This window comes from Callorhinus ursinus, unplaced genomic scaffold (genome assembly GCF_003265705.2).
Source record: "Callorhinus ursinus isolate GAN/ISIS: 27379988/994484 unplaced genomic scaffold, GSC_fseal_2.0 scaffold5, whole genome shotgun sequence".
Lineage (NCBI taxonomy): Eukaryota > Metazoa > Chordata > Mammalia > Carnivora > Otariidae > Callorhinus > Callorhinus ursinus.
The window spans coordinates 54,373,233-54,391,836 of record NW_027397067.1 but is presented as its reverse complement, the minus strand read 5'-3'; the positions used below and the strand labels follow the sequence as shown (position 1 = coordinate 54,391,836).

General features: G+C 45.9%; 1 protein-coding gene across 8 annotated transcripts in view; it reads left to right on the top strand.

Moving 5' to 3' along the window:
- SYBU (syntabulin) overlaps nucleotides 1–13,567 on the top strand; it is a 112,090-nt gene extending 98,523 nt beyond the window's left edge. For all 8 annotated transcript variants that reach the window (XM_073893112.1, XM_073893111.1, XM_073893114.1 and 5 more), the window contains 4 exons: nucleotides 2,682–2,784; nucleotides 8,124–8,327; nucleotides 9,828–9,977; nucleotides 11,511–13,567. In XM_073893112.1, the coding sequence (XP_073749213.1) occupies nucleotides 2,682–2,784; nucleotides 8,124–8,327; nucleotides 9,828–9,977; nucleotides 11,511–12,648 (1,595 nt within the window). In that variant the 3' untranslated portion in view covers nucleotides 12,649–13,567. The remainder of the gene's footprint in view (nucleotides 1–2,681; nucleotides 2,785–8,123; nucleotides 8,328–9,827; nucleotides 9,978–11,510) is intronic.
- Nucleotides 13,568–18,604: the final 5,037 nt, after the last annotated feature.

Sequence of the window (18,604 nt, the reverse complement as noted above, 5' to 3'; positions counted from 1 at the left end):
CCCCACAGCAATAACCTAGTTGCACACACTGTTTAAAGGAAATGAATAGAGAGTGCCTCTCCTTCCCTGAGTCTTTGCTGCCAGCTGATAAACGGGGGGCTTTCAGATCTCCAGTCTTCCTCTTAGTTACCGTGCTTAATAAATGGTAAGCGTATGTATATCAGATGATGTAGTACAATTGACATTTCTGTGTATCCCCTAAAAAGAGTGTATTGACTTTACCTTGCATTAACCAAACTGGAAATATATTTTAAAACATAGCAAAGTGAAATGGCATAAGTAGCATAGACGTTTTTCTCTATCCTATGACTCAGTCCTGATTGCCACCACTGGGTACCCTGAATGAGTCTTCTAACCTCTTTCAGAAGGTAAGTTAGAGAAGTATAGGAACAAACTTGGGCCCAGCCCATACATAAGAGTCAATACGTCGAGTTCCAGCAGCAATAAAGTGTAGAGCAAACTTGTCCCTTCAGTTCAGGGTACATACTTAGCACAGATCAAAGGCATCCTGAGGAAACAATGGATTTTCAGCAGTTGTCTGGTCTGTTTCTGTTCTAGAATTTCTGTTTTTATTCAGGCAGTTAAGTTATAATTGATCGGATTTTGCGTTTCTTTTAAGGAATGAAAATTGAGTGTTTCAGAGTCATAATCTTACGCTAGAAAATAATATCTCAAACCTGCTGGCTGCAACCACTGCATCTATTTTTTGAAAATTGTCTGCCTTTATCACCTAATAACCAACCTGACAATTTACTAGCAGACGAGGCTGGTGGAATTAGGCTAGGCTGTCAGGACTAGCATATTGCTGGATAGCACTACCAATCTTGAATCCTTGAGATTGTAAAATACTACAGTTTAGCCAGTGCATTACTCAGAGGCAACTAATTACAATCGGGGAGCTCATTACAACATTAGACAGAGTGTCTGAAATCCGGAAGGAATAGCCACTCTCAGTCCTGATAAACTGCCACCCTAATTCTCCCGGAATTCTTCTGGGAATTAGGATTCACTGCTGTCATCTGTGCTAAGGGGTCATTTTTGTTGTCTTTCCCAGAAGAGGCTGAACTTCCAGAGAGGTCCTGGGAGCCAGGGAAGGGATTTTTCTCTCTCTGACTCTCCGTTGTCTTTTCTTCTAGCAAAACTAATACAGCCTGTCAGTGAGAGGATCTGTTCACCAGTGGGCGGGTCTGGCTGCATCTTGTACCAATGGGTCATCTTGGGCATTAGGGAGATGGGAGTACATAGTGTATGCAGGAACCTCCCTGGTGCCCCTCTTTCTTCCCACTGCCTTCCTGAGGACGCAGCATGGTATGGGGAGAAGTGGCATGGAGACTTGGTCCTGACCAGGATGTGTCCCCCACAAGCCTTGGACATCTGTCATCTTGGTTTTGATTTCTTCAGTAGTAGAATAGGGAGATTAATGTCTGCCTTACAGAGTTGTCAAGATTAACAGATACAAAGAATAGAAAATATGTCCTAGAGGGCCTGGTGCCTAGTAGGCACTCAATAAATAGTTATTATTGTGATGATAATTATTGTTCACTGCTTGTTAGAAACTCAAAGGATTTAGATTGTTCCTATTTTCCTCAACCCAGAAATGTGAGCTGGCTCTGGGTTCTAGACCAGAAGAGTCACAAACTGTTGTAGGAGTTGAGAGAGAAGGTCAAATAAAATCATATACCTAGATTAATTTTCCAAGAGCATATGGAATTTTACCTTTTTAAAAAAAGCCTCTCTTCCTTCTTCCCACGTGTTCTCTTTGGCCTCTTCCACACTCCTTCACTCCCCCAGGCAGTCCATGGAATAGTTCTATTATTACCGTTTCAGAACGATGTATTTTTTTTGTTAGAAATGAATTTGTATTAATTATTCTGCCACACAGCATGTTTCTAATTACATAACGATCTGTAGTCTGTACCCCAAATGTAATGCGATTTTTGTAAACTAATGAACAACTCCCTCCCCCTCCCCGCAACTAAAATGTCACATACCACGATATCCCACAGTTTCCATCTCTGTCGCTGCCTGTTTGGAAATGTTCAATTCCGGCTTTTCGTGAAGGTTGTGTTCTTACTAGAAAAACAGCGGCCGCAGTCCGAGCGGCTCACCAGACCGCGCCGGTGCAAGCCCTTCTCTGGGGCTCGGGCGCTCTTCCCCACTGCTTCCCACTGGCTGGTTCTCTCCAGACCCTAACGGGCCAGATTCAAGCACGGCGAGCCGACTGCAGAAGCCCCAAGACACACTCTCCCAGAAAACCGGCTTTGGGACTTGACGAGCATGCTTTTCCTTCTGCCTCAAGTTTGGGTCGCCGCGCGCCTGTCGTCGAGGGAGGGCCCCGGACGCGGACGCACAGGGAGAGGCGCGCGCTTCTGCCCCCATCGCGGCCCCTGTGGATTGTCTGCCGGAAGATCGGTCTTTATGAAACCAGCCTCGCTGTGCTTCTGAGCTGTGTTTATGAAATGATGTCGTTGTTCTCGCCCCTTCTCTTGTTTGCTTTGAGGAAAAGGGCTGAGAGCCGGGAGGCTCTGGAATCCTGCACTTGCTGAGCCTAGAGTGTGCCCGTGCGGGACCCGGGGAGGGGGGCGGGGGCTGGCCAGGCAGGGAAGTGGCCTGCGTGTTCTCACGTTCCTTTCCTTCATGCCTTTCTCCACACACCCCCACCCCCCGCCCTTGTTTTTCAGGTAGTGAAGCGGATTTTAGCTCCTCGAGCAGCACGGGCAGCATTTCGGCTCCTGAGGTCCATATGTCTGCGGCGGGAAGCAAGCGGTCCTCTTTTTCACGCAAGTAGGCATCGTTTCCTGCTCTGTCATTAGTCAGAGGCTTTACACAGGTGACTTACCTGTACTTTATGCTTCTGTGGAACCACCTGGATGACTGTCAGTTCATATTTTGTTAGTATTCAGTGAGCAGGTTTTGCTTTTTATAATGATTTGCAATCGGAACTTTTCACTGTCTTACCAAGGTGCTCACAGCGCTTGGCCAGGGTGTGTCCGCCCGGGTCCCTCTCTCACCCGGTCCTTGGCTGTGTGGCCACTCATCCCTCTCTCCCTTCCGCTTCCCTCACTCACCTGTGTACTTACCTGGTATCAGGCTAGCAGTCTGCACTTCCTTCCTGCCTCCCCTTCGTGAATCTATCATCTCTTAGCCATGAAGCCTCTGACTTCACCATTTCTTTCCTCCAGCTGAGTTTGCCTTTTATCCTTGTGAAAGACATAGTGAGCCCTGACTCCTCCCAGCATTCACTTGGGGGAGGGGTGAAAAGAGAATAAAGCTCATAGACGTGGGTGGCCACGGCCATAGGAGGCATTAGCGCAGAGTAGCTGCGGATGCGGATGCGGGCTCTAGAGCCAGGCTGCCTGGGTGTGAATGTCAGCTCTATCATCAACAGGCTGTGTGGCCCTGAGCAAGGTGCTTACCTTCTCTGTGCCTCAGTTTCCCATCTCTAAAACAGGGCAATAGTCATACCCACTTCAGAGGGTTTATTGTTAGGATTAACTTAGCTAATACGCATAAAGTGTGGGCCAGTGCTTGGAGCGTAGCAAGCATCAACAGATGTTCGCCATGGATGCTGTTTGGGTTGGGAGAAGAGAGGGACTGTGAGAAATCATGAGCTATCATTCATTCACATTTGGTGGGAAAGGTTGTAAGCCCAGGATTCTCTCCTGTTATCCGTGACTTTGTTCATTCAATAAGTATTTATTGAGCATCTACTATGAGGTTCTGGAGATATGGCGGTAAACAAAACTTTGTGGAAATTATATTCATTCTAGTAGGAAAAGAAAGACAATAAACACATAATATAATTATTTTTAAAAGCACACAGAGAAAGGATATTGAGAGTAACGGGATGTCTGATATATTTTGGATAGGCTGGTTCTGGGAGACCTCTGTGATACAGTGAGCTCTGGGCCAGGGACCCGAACAATTCAATGGAGTGAGCAGCAAGACCTCTGAGGATGATTTGTCTTTAGATTTTGGGCAAATCACTTGACTTTCCTGGGCCACAGTGTCCAAGTTTGTAAAAAGAGGGTCGGACCACATAATTTTTAAGGTCCCTTCATGGAGAAAAACTGATTAGTTTCTAAAAACTTGCATTCCCAGGATTCAACAAGCAGATATTTCCCATGTCTCTTCAGTGAGCAGAACATTTAGCTGATGTTTATAAAGGGACCTCTGAGACACCCTAGTGCACAGTTTTATTGTTAAAAATAAAGCTGAAGCCAGACAAACCTGTGACAACAGAGTGAAGTCCACAATGAAAAAGCACAATTGTTCTATCCCCAAACACAATCTATTTTGGAAATAAAGTACCTCTGGGATCACAGAATATGAATATAAACATTTTCTGTATAAATCAGTGTGGCTTGCTCTGAGAATAAACCATTTATCTAACCCATTCAAGAAAATTGGCACATACCTATAGTACAAGGTATCAAAGAACAGAGAGCAAGAGAAAAAAGAAATGGCCTGTCAAAGAAGCCAATTTTATTAAGCATCTCAAAAGAATTTGTGTTTGTGGTTAAATTCCAAGGTAATGTCAACAATACTGAGTGACTTAGAGAAAATCGTCTAGTCTGGAATCCGTGGTTTCTCCAAATGACTAAAAATTGATGTCAAACATAAAATAGCTAAATAGAACTATGTGCAAATCAGATACATGCTTAATAGATGGAAAATTGGAATTGGCAGTGTTCTAGCCATTATCCTCACTTTTTTTTTTTTTAATCTGGCCCAGGCACAGAGCACAGTCAGTAGATTTCTGTGATGGGATATCTCGGGCATTTCACATAATTTTTGTGTTCTACAGGACGGTGCATTGAGGACAACTCCTAGATGGGTCGGGTATCCTTGCCAAACTTTATAATAGCTTATGTATGATCCTTTTAAATGGCTTGCTCCTCCTATAATAAATGAATTTTCTCTGTGGAGAATTAGCTGCTGAGAGGAAGACGAGCAGGAACATTTGGTGAAGGGGTGGGAAAAATAAATGACAGGTGGAGTTGGTGAGAATATTTCTGATTGGATTTTAAAAACAAAACTTAAAGATTTACAAATGATCTCTTCTTACAGAACACCAACTCTGCTGACATCTCTGAGGAATTCTTTCTCTCTTTTTTTTTTTAAAGATTTATTTATTTATTTTGGGGGGTGCAGAGGAAGAAGGAGAGTCTTAAGCAGATTCTAGACTGAGCTCAGGGCTCAATCCCAATACCCTGAGATCATGACCTGAGCCAGAACCAAGAGCTGGACATGTAACCGAATGCGCCATCCAGGCACCCCTGAGGAATTCTCTTTCTTAAACTAAAATCCTCATCTGACCAAGGGCAGATAGAAGTGAGAAGGAAAAAAAATTTTTGGAATTTGGATTCAGAGAGACGTGGGCTTGAGTTTATCCTCCATTATTTATTATGTACATGAGCCAGAGCCCCAAGCCTTACTGTTCTGGAAAATGGGGGTAATAGTGGCAGCCACCTCACTGAATTAAATGAGCTAATGTATGAGTGCTTAACATGGTGCCCGGAATTTCATAAAAGGGTCGTAAATGGATATTTTCATTAGTAGTGATAAAAATAATACTGATGGACATAATGAAGATGATGACAGTGGTGATGATGATCATCTTAGTTTGCTCAGGCTGCCGTCACAAAACATCACAGACTCGGGGGCTCACACGGCAGGAACTCACCTTCTCACAATTCTGGGGGCTAGAAGTCCAAGATCCAGGTGTCAGCAGGATTGGCTTCTTTGGAAGCCTCTCTCCTTGGCTTAGTGATGGCCATCTTGTCTCTGCTTCTACAACAGAACCTTTCTCTGGGCCTCTGTCCACGTTTCCTCTTCTTATAAGGACACTAGTCGAATTGGAGTAGGATTGAATTGGATTTAATTACCTTTCTTAAAAGCCATGCTTCCAAATACAGTCACATTCTTAGGGACTGGGGGTTGGGACTTGCACATTATGAATTGGGGGGGGGCACGATTCAACCCATAACAGTAATCATGGTGATGACAATGATAGTATTGTTGCCTTGAAGTAAAGGACAACGTCGGGGGCAGGGGGAGGGGGGTAGAAATTCACCTGGGCCCCTTGTAAGGTTCCCTTCTCTTTCTCTTCATTTCCATTTACTGTGTTCAGGTGTGCAGGAAGGGACAGGGTCAGCAGAATTCTGTCTCCTCTGTGTGGACCACATTCTCCTTGTCCACCACACCAAGGGGTTTAGGGTGGGCTGAGGAAAGTAGCGTGGGGTTTGCCGGAGCCCGTGTTCTCTTCCGCTGCTCAGCCCAGCACCACTGGCTGCTGGAGTTGGTTTGTCACAAAGCCATCAGCCCATCTGTTCCATATAAAGTGTCCCCTTCTCACAAAAAGGAGGCAGAGTCTATCTGGATGATTTCAAAAGGAAAGAACTTTTTCACTTTAGAATTTGGTGATGTTTCATTTATATGTGATTTACTGGGTTGACAGCTAGTTGAAATTGCATTTGATTTTAAGTAAGTGTGGTTTCAGAGCCAGGTATACGTATACCACGCGCACACTCACGTTTATACACGTTCCTCCTTGAGATGTGTCTGTTGGATGCAGCTGTAATCAAAATTGCAAAACGGAGATGGTCAAAAAGCAGTATTTTTGTATGAAAGGTATTCTTGTTCTCTTGTAATGTCATCAAGAAATATTCCTGACACCGACCTGTTATCCTATTTAAGTAATTTCAACATTCTCAGGTGGCTTCCTTACATAGCAGGTGTCAAATCTCTGGAACTAGATGAATAGGGAAGTCCAAACCAGTTGATCCTGTAATAATATCCTACAGCTGAATTGCCTTTCACATCTTATCAGATGCATTCACATGCATTCTTTGATTCACATCAACTCTGCGAGGAAGACAAGAAAAGTTATTATGGGTCCCTGTGTATTAAGTATCTTACTTGCCTAAGTTCCTAGTAAGTGGCAGTGCCAAGGCTCAGGCTCAGTTTATCCATGTAGTCGTCATTTCGGGAGCTCCCAGCATGTGCCAGGAAGCAGTGGGGACAGAACAGACTGTGCTCCTGCCCTGGGAATTGCCTCGTCGGGCGGGAAGGACACACAGTGTGGGGCTGTGATGCCACGAGATAAATTCCAGAATGGACATTTGCAGAGAGTACTAGGACCACCAAGGAGCCACATGTACGCAAGCCTAGGGAAGGAAGAAGCCAGAGAAGGCTGCTTGGAGTAGGCTCCCATTGGTCTCGAAGTCGGAAATATCCCAAGGCTTAGGGTAGGGAGCAGGAGGATGTTCTAGGCAGAAAAAATGGTAAGTTCAAAAACATAAAGGTGCTGGAGAGCGTGAGTCGTCAGGAAACCGTAAGTTGTTTGGAATTCTGGAATACAGAGGGAGAGTGGTAGAGGATGGGTTGGATGGGGAGGTGGGATTGGGCCTCGTGAGGCACTGGGGAGCCACTGAATGGCTTTGAGGACAGTGACATCCGGTTTTATTTAGAAAGGCCACTCCAGCCAGAGAATCCGCCTCCTTGCTGAGGGGGCAAGATGACAGGCCAGGGAGCCAGGAGAGGGCTGTTAACAACATTTCGGCAGTTAAATGATAAAGGCTGTGTTAAGTCATTGGAGCATGGAAAGAAAAGGAAAGAAAATAGGTGGTTAAAGCTATAGGCTTGAGACGTTTGTTCTGTTCATCTGTCCTCTTTTCAGGGCAACAACCCCTTTTTCCTTATACTCCAAGTGAACTGTCGCAGTTTTCTTACCTCAACATGAACCAAACCCAAACATGTTTAAGCTGAAATGGGTGTACTGGAACAGCCTTCAGAGGGAACCTCAACCAAATCAATATTTGACATGGGTTGTGCTCTTAGCAAGCATTTGAGATTAATCCAAGACCAGCTTTACGGTCAGAAACTATTTGCGCGAACGGCAGAGGGTGAGGTTGCCTGTGCTCGTGGCAGAGGAAGGAAATCTCAGGCAGGCGGGACGAGGGCTGCTCGTAAGGACAGTTTGCACTAAGTGATTATGTTGCCCTTTCAACTCTGTACAATGGGTTTCCTTAGTTGTAACTAGCCTTACGCCGGAGCCAAGCATTAGCATTTGAGCCCTGGTCGCCCCAAGCATGTGAACATCTTACATGCTTTTCTTCCAGCCGAGGTCCCCATGGGCGGAGTAATGGAGCTTCGTCATACAAGTCTGGCAACAGCCCGCCCTCCCCACGGGAGAAGGACTTTCTGTCCATGCTGTGCAGGAATCAGCTGAGTCCCGTTAACATCCATCCCAGTTACGCGCCTTCCTCCCCAAGTAGTAGCAACTCCGGCTCCTACAAAGGAAGCGACGGCAGCCCAGTCATGAGGTGAGTGCCACTCATCTCCAGTTCCTGGTTCGGAGTTTGCCCTCCTCGGTAAGTTTTCTTTCAAACACTTAAAAAAAAAAAAAAAAAAAGGTATGCAACTCTGGAGCGTCTGCCTTACTCTGTAGTAAGTCACTTCTCTTTCCTTTCCTGCACTCAGCGAATCCTTCAAGGGCAGCTGCAGAAAGAACACAAAGCAGTTTCTGCTAAGGCTCAGCAGTCTGAGGAGTGACTGGCCAGGGAGGAAAAAATGGCACGGGGCAGTAGGAGGGACCTACGCCTTTCCCTCAGAACAGGAAAGAATCACTCTCGTGTTCACCGTTCATTCAAACATCAGATTTGTGTTAGTAGCACGTGTGCCAGGCACCGTGTAGAGCACTGGGAATGGGACAGTGAACGGCAGAGAGGGTCCCCGTGCTTACTGCCCAGAGGATACCAAAGACGTTGCTCATCTAATGACAAAAACACATTTAAGGTTATTCTGCGAGTACCTGTTGCTGCATGTGTATTTAAGAGGTCAGGAGGGGATCCAGCTCAGTCTGGAGGGATCAGAGGAGGCCTCTGTGAGGAAATGACATTGAAATGAAATCTGAAGGTCAAGCAAGGAATTAATTAGTCCCGGGGCAGTTGGGGGGGGGCGGGGTGGGAAGGGCAGGAGGTTCTGGAAAAAAGGACCTATGCAACCAAAGGGGCCACAACAGGAGCACTATAAGGTTGGGAGCTGAACACAGGCCATCTTGGATGGAGTGCAGGCTCATGGGGGAGCAGGGCGAGTATAGCGGCCTGGCTGGCTCCAGAGTCAGGGAGGAAGCTGCCAGCGCTCCTCCCTCAGTCTCCTTCCTTCTGGGTGGCCATTCTCGTTCGTCAGCTCTTGTACAGCAGGGATGCCCAGCGCTTGGCCAGGCCTGAGAGGGGCTGACATTCCAGCTCAGGACGTTTTCTCGAACCCAGGGCACCTCTCTTACAAAACACACTCTGGTGATGGTGGAGTAGCCTTTTCCCTTTGGAAGAAGGAAACTTTCCTCCAGATGGGCCCCCTCACAGCGGGGATTGATCTCAGAACCATTTGAATCCAACTCCTAACCATCAGAATGTTTAGGCAGTGGCACACGGTGTGGAAAGTCAGGACGTCTCGCTCCTGGCCTGCCCTCCCGCCTGCCCCGCTCATTGTCCTCTCATCTAACGGTGTGTTACTCTGAACCCACAGGCAGGACCGTGCACAATTGTGCATTATTTTGTATGAGGTCATTCCTAAGCCGTAGAAAATCCTCCCTCTCCACTGTCTCCACCCTCTCCACAAACACCCTCTGCACGGTCTCTCAAGTAATGCGCAGTCCTAAGATGGGCAGGTAGATTCCAGTCGCCCTTCCCAAGTGAAGCACATGTTATTGAGGTTTAAGACCCCAGTGCACAGCCGCCATCCCTTCTCAAGCTGTTAGCTGTGTCTTAACTTTTTTTTTTTTTTACAGAAGACGTAACATTTCATTGCTTGGATTATTTCAGGCGCTCTGGAAGGTACATGTCTTGTGGTGAAAATCATGGTGTCAAGCCCCCAAATCCAGAGCAATATTTGACTCCTCTGCAGCAGAAAGAGGTCACAGTGAGGCACCTAAAGACCAAGCTGAAGGAATCTGAGCGCCGACTTCATGAAAGGTGAATCTGCACTCCTTTCACCCTGATTTAGGATGGTTTCTTTTTCCGTAAAGTGAAATACAAGTCCACACTCTAGAGAAATAGAAAAAAAGAAAAATGATTTCATTGAATTTTTGCCAAATTCCCTAAATCAGTCTTTCAAAAGAGCCCTTTCGTATTCCTGAGTGATTTGGTGTTTCAGGAGTTCAGGGGACCCTCTCAGGTTAGAGGGGGCCCGGTGCTTTTTCTGGGTGTGTACGGCTTTGACATGAAGCATTGGGTGTGTGCTATTTTTAAATGGCAGGAACACTCGCAGGAACAATCCCATACTTCCAGCAGAAAGGGTCACACACAGGGACCCCTATTAAGCCCTGTTTATCTCTCTGAGAGCGTGGATGACCATGTGTATTGTGATTCCTGCAAGCTATTTCTGTGCTGAAGGAAGAGGTTCATTATTCTTGGCTAAGTGTTAAGGTAAAAAAACAAAAACCAAAAAACAGCCCATGCTTGCGAGATCTTATCTCGGAGAGAAAAGACCTTTGACATCTTGGGGCAGGCCAGATTTTCTGCTTAATGATTTTCCCCTGGAACATTTTGGGAGAGCCAGATAGAGCTCTGACCAGGGTAGCTGTGAACTCAGGGTGAGGATAGTATGAGTCAGACCTTACTTTCTGGAAGTCTTTGTTTATGATTTGAGAATCTACCGGAGGGTTTGAGCACTCATGGCAGGGAAGCATGGTAAGGCAATGAACTGGAGAACACTCAGATCTAAACTAAGAGAAGCAAAACTGACACCATCCTTCATATATACCAGGATCCTCACTGCCTGGTCTTCATATCCACTGAGAATATGAGGACTTATATTTACATCGACTGTGAAGAAATGATATGTCAGGAAGAATGGTTCGACAAAGATCTTGAGATAGGGTCCCGTGAAGGACCTAAAACAGTGGGATGGATTTTCTTCAGTGTAGGATGGATCCCACATCCTCTTGCCTTGAGAAGAGACAGAATAATCAACTTTTCACACAGTCTTTGCAACATGCAGCATTTTCTAATTTAAAAAAAATTTCAGATTATTATATGATCAGAACAATGCTGCAGGCCATAACTTAACCCGTCTGCCTTCTGTCTGTGATGGGTAATTAAAAGTGAAACGAACTTTCCTTCCATGAAGTGTAGACATAGGAAAGGGTAGGCTATGGGTGTATAAGCAGGCAAAGAAGCTCTAATGCGATCTCGTAACAAAATTTCAAATATTAGGTACTGAATAGAGGACAATGCTTATACTGAGACTACTGCCTGACAGTGAGCACTCAGAAAGAAAGCAAACAGTCGCATTTTTGATTCTGAGTCTAGTTATTATCATTTTTGCTATTTTACAATTAAGGGGGGGCAGTTCCTGGCTAATACCTGTGAGAGAAAAACTCAGTAGTGATTTAGCCTCTGCGTTTCAAGGGGAAGAGTACAGGCTCTCGGCCGTGCGGCGGCAGGGCCGTCTGCGCGGTCGAAAGCCGCCCTTTCCCTTAGCCGCGCGGTGTCTTCTCGCCGCAGGGAAAGCGAGATCATGGAGCTCAAGTCCCAGCTGGCCCGCATGAGGGAAGACTGGATTGAGGAAGAGTGCCACCGCGTGGAGGCCCAGCTGGCCCTGAAGGAAGCCAGGAAAGAGATCAAACAGCTCAGACAGGTCATCGAAACGATGAGGAGCAGCTTGGCTGATAAAGATAAAGGCATTCAGAAGTATTTTGTGGACATAAACATCCAAAACAAGAAGCTGGAGTCTCTACTTCAGAGCATGGAGATGGCGCACAGCGGCTCTCTGAGGGACGAACTGTGCCTGGACTTCCCGTGCGATTCCCCGGAGAAGAGCTTGCCCCCCAGCACCCCTTTTGGCAAGATGGCGGACGGGCTGGCTCTGGAGGCGCAGGTCATGGAGGAAGGGGCTGGCAGCGAGCTGCTGGTGGGAGATAGTATGGCCGACGGCACGGATCTGTTTGATGGGATGGTGACGGCCACCGCCGCCGCCGCCACCATCACCACCACCACCACCACCACCGAGGCCCCCGACCTGGAGCTTCTTCGTTCAGCCCCTGGGGCCCAGGCCCTCGAGCTCCTCCCCCTGGCCGTGGGCCAGGAAGAGGCCCGAGCGCTGGTGGAGCGGGCCGTGCAGACCGACGTGGTGCCCTACAGCCCTGCGGTCTCGGAGCTCATTCGGCATGTGCTCAAGCTCCAGGACCCCTGTCCCTCGGGCTCAGCCTCGCCTGAGGAGTCCGGGGCTGACTCGACACAAAGCTTCCCCGAGTCCGTCTCCGCACTCCTGGTGGATCTAACGCCAAGAAATCCCAACTCCGCCATCCTTTTGTCTCCCGGGGAGACGCCATCGGCCGCGGTGGGTCCGGAAGCCCCTGCCAACCGCCTCATGAGAGAGCTGGATTTTGCAGGCTCCACGGAGGAGAGACCAGACGGCGTCCGCCCGCTGCCCCGGGGGGCCGTCGGGAGGCAGTACTGGAGCAGCAGCTTCCTGGTGGATCTCCTGGCCGTGGCTGCCCCGGTGGTGCCCACGGTTCTGTGGGCATTCAGTACTCAGAGAGGGGCGACCGATCCCGTCTACAACATCGGAGCGCTGCTGCGGGGCTGCTGTGTGGTCGCCCTGCATTCGCTCCGCCGCCGCGCCTCCCACGGCAAGACCTGAAGAGAAGTTGGCCCGTGGGGCGTGCTGCCCGGCGGGGAGACAGCGGGTCGACCTGGGGCGGTCTCTAGTCTGTCGTTTTGCTCCTCGGTATTTGATTTGCACTATATTTAGTTGACACCTGTTCACTGTTTAAAACCGGAGGTATCTTCAAAGGCATGGAGACTTGGTTCAAGTTAAATGTCCCACCAGTGGTAGAGAAAGCATGCTCCTGACCCTGCCGTGTCGTCCGAGGTACCCGTGCTTATATCCTAGTGGTTCAGGAAAAGAAAATGCAGAGTTTGCACTTTCAAGACAGCTTCTGTAAGGCTGGCATGTTAGCTCCTTGCTTTGCTTTGTGCCGTTTTAAAATGTGTAATTGTTACAGCATTCCAATGGTCTTGTGCACAGCAGGGGACTGTAACCAAAAATAAAACTGCATTCGTGTAATTGGTTTGAAGAAGTCTTGAATAGCTCCTTAGTGTCTTACTTGGGGTTGATAAGGTTTGAGTGTTTGCAGTTTTTTACTAAATGTAGCTCCAGAGTCGGAAAATGGCGTGTTTGTTCCTAAACCTGTTAATTGATGGAACTGTATGTAAGTTTACAATGTATTAACTTATTTTTTGCTTATTATATAGCGTTTTATTGGAAATTGTTTGTAACCACACACTTCAGCATGATGAAAATAAAGATTAGTGTTTCCATTTAAATAAATGTTTTATCCTCCTATAAAATAATTATCTGTTTAGTTTTACTCCTATATATGGTAAGAAAGACTAAATGGCTAGATCCTTTCTTCTTTGTCAGTAGGGGTCTATAAAAATGGAATTAACTTAAGAAATGAGAAAGGGGGAAAATTATTAAAGAAATGGGAGGGTTTCCTACTGTCTTTAAAAAAGCATTGCTTCTGAATAAAAGTAGCTTTGATTGTTTGCTCTGAAATTACCCATACACTTGTTTGTTCATATATTTATTCGCTAAGGATGTGTTGAGTATTTGCAAAATTTTGGGTTGCATGAAGGATACAGAGAGGGAGAACATGCTAATACCATGTGCTTTGTCCCCTTGGAATAATAGGGTGAGGGTGGGTGGCTGGGAAGGACGAGATATTTGATTTATATTACCTTATTTATTCCTCACACCAACTTTGTGAGGTGGGTATTATTCTGTTTTACAGATAAGGGAGCTAAACCCCAAAGAGGTAAACCACTCACAATTCCATGGTTTACCTTAGAAGCCAGGATTTCAAAGTGTCTGCAAAGCAAATGTTTTTTCCACTGTAAAGGGAAAAAGAGACAAGACTATCCTAAGTTTGCACCCAGAAACTCTCCTTGTCTAGCACTTACCACCTTTAAACATACTGTATTTTTACTTGATTTACTTGTCTTGATTATTGCCCATCTCTCCCACTAAAGTATTAGGTTTCTGAGGGCAGGGATCTGTGTCCTGTTTTGTTCACAGATGTATGTCAAGAACTTAGAACAGTATGTGGCACATAGTAGGGGTTCTAAAAATAGCCTTTGAATGAATTAATTCATCCAACAAATACTTACTGGGTGCTAGGCACTTTACCAGATCAGCCATCAATACTAAAGGAGGCAGACAAGGCTTCTGCCCTCAGGGAGCTTAGGTTCTGTCTGTAAAAGCCCCAGAACATGCCTACAAATGAAGATCATTTTAGATGAAGGTAAGTACTTCCGAGCAAATAAAGTGTTTTGAACAAGAGTGACAGGGGTAAAGGTAAGGAACAAATCTCTCAAGAATAAGTAACACTAGTACTAATGGATTAAAAAGAGCCAGGTATGTGAAGATACGGGGGTAAAATGTTGCAAAAAGAACAGATGCAAAGGCCCTGAGTCAGAAAAGGGCGGGTCATGTTACTGGGGCAACAAGGAGGCCAGGGTGGCTGGAGTGGAGTAAGAAGTGTGGGAGGCGGGCTAGTGGAGAAGTCCACAAGAGGCTAGTGCATATGGGGCCATGTAAACCACGCTAGGGTTGGTCTGAATTGATCCCTAGTGCAGTGATAAATGTGAACGGACTTTAAACAGGACAATGATATGATCTGTTTTTTTTTTTTACTTTTTACTTTTTTTTTTTTTAAACTATGGCTGCCGTGTGTAGGATGTATTGTAAGCGGGAAGGAGTGGGTGCAGGGAGACCACTGTAATAGTCTGGATGAGTGATTATGACAACTTGGAGGTGGAAGTGGACCTAGAGATTAAGTTGAATAAAGATACAACTTGAAGACCAAACTGAGGTGATTTGTGGAGAGATTGGATGTGGGGAGGCGATGCAGTAGAGTTTAAGGAAGAGAGAAATTAAGGATGACTCTCAGGTTTTTACTTGAGCACCTGGGTCAATGGTGGTGCCATTTACTGAGAATGGAAAGAGAAACACGTTTAGGAGAATAATTTTGAGACGAGTGAATATCTATGTGGAAATGTCGAGTAATTGCATATCTGAATGTGAAACCACAGGCATTGTCAGGGCTAGAGTCATAAAATTGGGGTTCTTCAGCATTTATATACTATTTAAAACCACGAATTGGATGAAATCATCCAGAGAGTGGAAAGAAGGGAAGAAAGCCAAAGACAGACCCAGGGCACGTCCACATTCAGATAGAGATAGAGGATAGAGAACCAACAAAACAAGCTGGGAAGAGTCAGTCTAAAGGTAGAAGAACCAGGGGAAGGCGGTATTGGGGCAGTGATTTAAGAGTAGAGTGGTCAACTGTGTGGAAATCCAGTCAAGAAGCTGAGTAACACAAGAACAGATACATGCCCACTGGCTTTGACGAAGTCTTAGCGACTGTCAAGATCCTTTCCTTTGGAGAAGTGGAGATGGAAGCCAGTTGAAGTGGGTCAGAGAGTGAATGGAGGAGGAAAAGTAGAAATCAATGTGTACTGTTAATTTTTTTTTTTAAAGTTTTACTGAAAGGGAGCAGGGACATTGGTGGTAATTATAAGGGAATATGAGTTACAAGTGTTTATTTTTCAACATGGAGAGGAGATAGAACGTGTCTGTGTGCTTTTGTAGTTGAGCAATGGAGGAAAAGAAATTATTAACCCAGGGGAGGAAGGATTCGTGGAGGGAGGGAAGCGCTTGGGAAGATGAGAAGGGATGGGACGTCCATTGGGTACGAGGATGTAGGTGTGGGGAGAGGTGGTTTGTCTCTGATAGGGCGTTTCTTCTCCTGGAGTACACACGTGCCTCAGGACACACATGGCCACTTAGCACACTGTAGAGCAATTTGGCCGAAATGGAAGGGATACGCTTTCTGGAGGTGAATAATCGGAAATGTCCCAAAATAATGAGCAGCGCTGACTCAGGTCCCTTCCTGTAGTCCAGCCCCAGCCTCGACCAATACCTCGATGCCGTTATCTTCCTTACAGTCCCTCCTTGTGTCTATTTTTGGTCGTTGCAAAATTAAAGCATTTTTCCCTTAAGAAAAAATGTAAGCTTGTTTTCGGGATCCCCTATTGCTCCAGAAATGAATATAACACACAAACTCAGAGCTGTTCTTCATCAATTCAAGATGGATGGAAAGATGGGCTCTGGTGAAGAAGAATTCTCCATGAACCACAAATATTTATGTTGATTATCAAATTAGAGACAGCTGATCACAAACAGTGACTTGCTTTGTCATAATGATCTGTATCTCTCTGTCAGTAAACTAGAAGATGCAAACAAAATGACCTCATCTGAAACATGGGACGCTGCATGTCCTTTCCACACTGAAACAAATGTGTGCAAAGGTGAAGCGGGAGATCCTGGACCCTTTGTTCTGTTTTTCTTTTCCTCACCCTCAGCCTCCCCTCCCTTCCTCCTTCTTCAGGGTTTCAGTGTGTATAGTCTGTGGAAAATTACTGCTTTTATTCAGAGCAGCCTCTCACAAATGAGTCCCTTGGAGTAAGTAAAAGATGGAACATAGCTTGCCTTTCGGAAGCCCAAGGCGTTGGCTGGTTTTGTGGACAGGATGATCTGATCTCATAGAAGCGCTCAAAGTTGCATTCAGTAATTTGTGTGCCTGTGATGTACAAATAGGCAGGAAAATGGAAAAAGAAGAATTCCACCCTATTGAATAAATTGCTGTCCCATCAAAGCAAATGTTAAATATTTCCTACAGTTATGTGTGCAAACATTCCAATTTATAAGAAAAGATTTTTTTCCCAAAGGGATATGCTGACCTTTCCAAGTTAAGCTGTTCAGAAAGGGGGGAAAATGCATTGCACTCAGATGCCAAGCGTTTCTGACATTTGTGGCAGGAGAAAAAGGAAGTCTGTGATTTGCATCTGTCATAGGCCCTGCCTAAGTAGTGCTTAGGTCTGATATGTTTTTCTCTTGAGGACTTTTCATTTTAAAGGTTTAGGGGCAGTTTCCAATTTCCAATTTGGCTCAGTGAGCACTTCTACAAATTCATCTATTCCCCATCTTACCAGGCAAAGTGTGCACAATGAACCAGTAACGTAGGAAATCAAAACTAATGGTTTTTAGCAATCAAATCTTGAAAGAATGTCAAACTCCCAGTTGTCCCAAACACACACAATTAGAAAGTCCACATAGAATAAGACAGGTGGATACCAGGTAAGATTTTTAAGCCATTGGAAGACATGCTCTGCTGCGACTACTGATTCTCGGGCAGTCACAATGGCTGTGATGGCTGATGGTTACAACTGTCATTCCAAACAATTATTAAAATCCCAAAAAGATTGGAATGCTACTCATAAGGGTTTGTATTAAAAGATTCAATACTTCGGGCGCCTGGGTGGCTCGGTCGGTTAAGCGTCTGCCTTCGGCTCAGGTCATGATCTCAGGGTCCTGGATTGAGCCCCACCTCGGGCTCCCTGCTCAGTGGGGAGCCTGCTTCTCCCTCTGCCTGCCGCTCCCCCAGCTTGTGCTCTCTTGCTCTCTCTGATAATAAATAAAATCTTAAAAAAAAAAAAAAAGATTGGAATACTTCAGTACTGTTAAGTTTTGTAAAAGGTGTATCTCTTTTAAAAGACGTTTTCCACGTAAAAATCCCCATACATAAGTCACATAAAAGTGAAGTTTGGGCACGGGGGCACCAGGTCCGGAGCCCTGCCATGCGCCTCCCTCTCGTCCCCTGCAGCGGTCTCAGCATCACCTCTGAGAACAGCTAAGAAACCAGCTCACTACATATCGGGTGCTTTGAAAACTGCCAGTCCCCTGCAGGGTGACTCCCGGTCCCCGGGACTAGTATTCTGGGCAATGCTAAAGAGCTCGATCCTCTACTGTCCTGAACGGATGAATGCTTCGTGGAAGTGTTTTCTAATCTTTCCTCACACAAGTTTGTTTGCCAGTGATCTGCTGGTTTAACTGTGAGGAGGCTCTCGCTCCCGAGCTCGTATTAGCGCCTGGGACTCTGAGGATGCACAAGGATGCTGGCTGGAGCACCCCGTCTGGCTCCCTTGTGAATGTGCTGAAAGGCAGGCATCCTACACCGCTGCTCTTCGCTGCCCTAGAGTTCCTCCCCATGGTGATCTTATCTGACCCACCATCAGGGATAGTTTCACTCTCATTCCCTGAAGGTGTTTGATCAAAGTGATTTTGAGTAACTTTGAAAAATTACATTTTTGCCAGACTGGAGTTGTAATGAACTGGAGTATGAAAACCATTAACAACAACTGCAATGTTTCTCCAATCTGATGGTGCAGTAAGGCCCTCCCTCCCCTTCCTTGCAATCAGATAGCTCACAGTGTTTGAAATGGTCTGCCAGCCTTACTTTCTACAGTAAACAATAGGTGCTGGCATTTTAAACTGACCTTTCATTCTTCTGAACCAGCACATTATTTCTGGCTTGTTGGTTATAGAGAGAAAACGAACGACGAAAGCAGTCTTAATAATTTTCACATCTCCCACTGAAAGCAGTCCATGGAAAAATGTCTTAAAAATGATGACCCATGTAATTACCTTACTCCACGAGGGTTCCTTCTAATCAAGACAGATTGACAGTTATGAG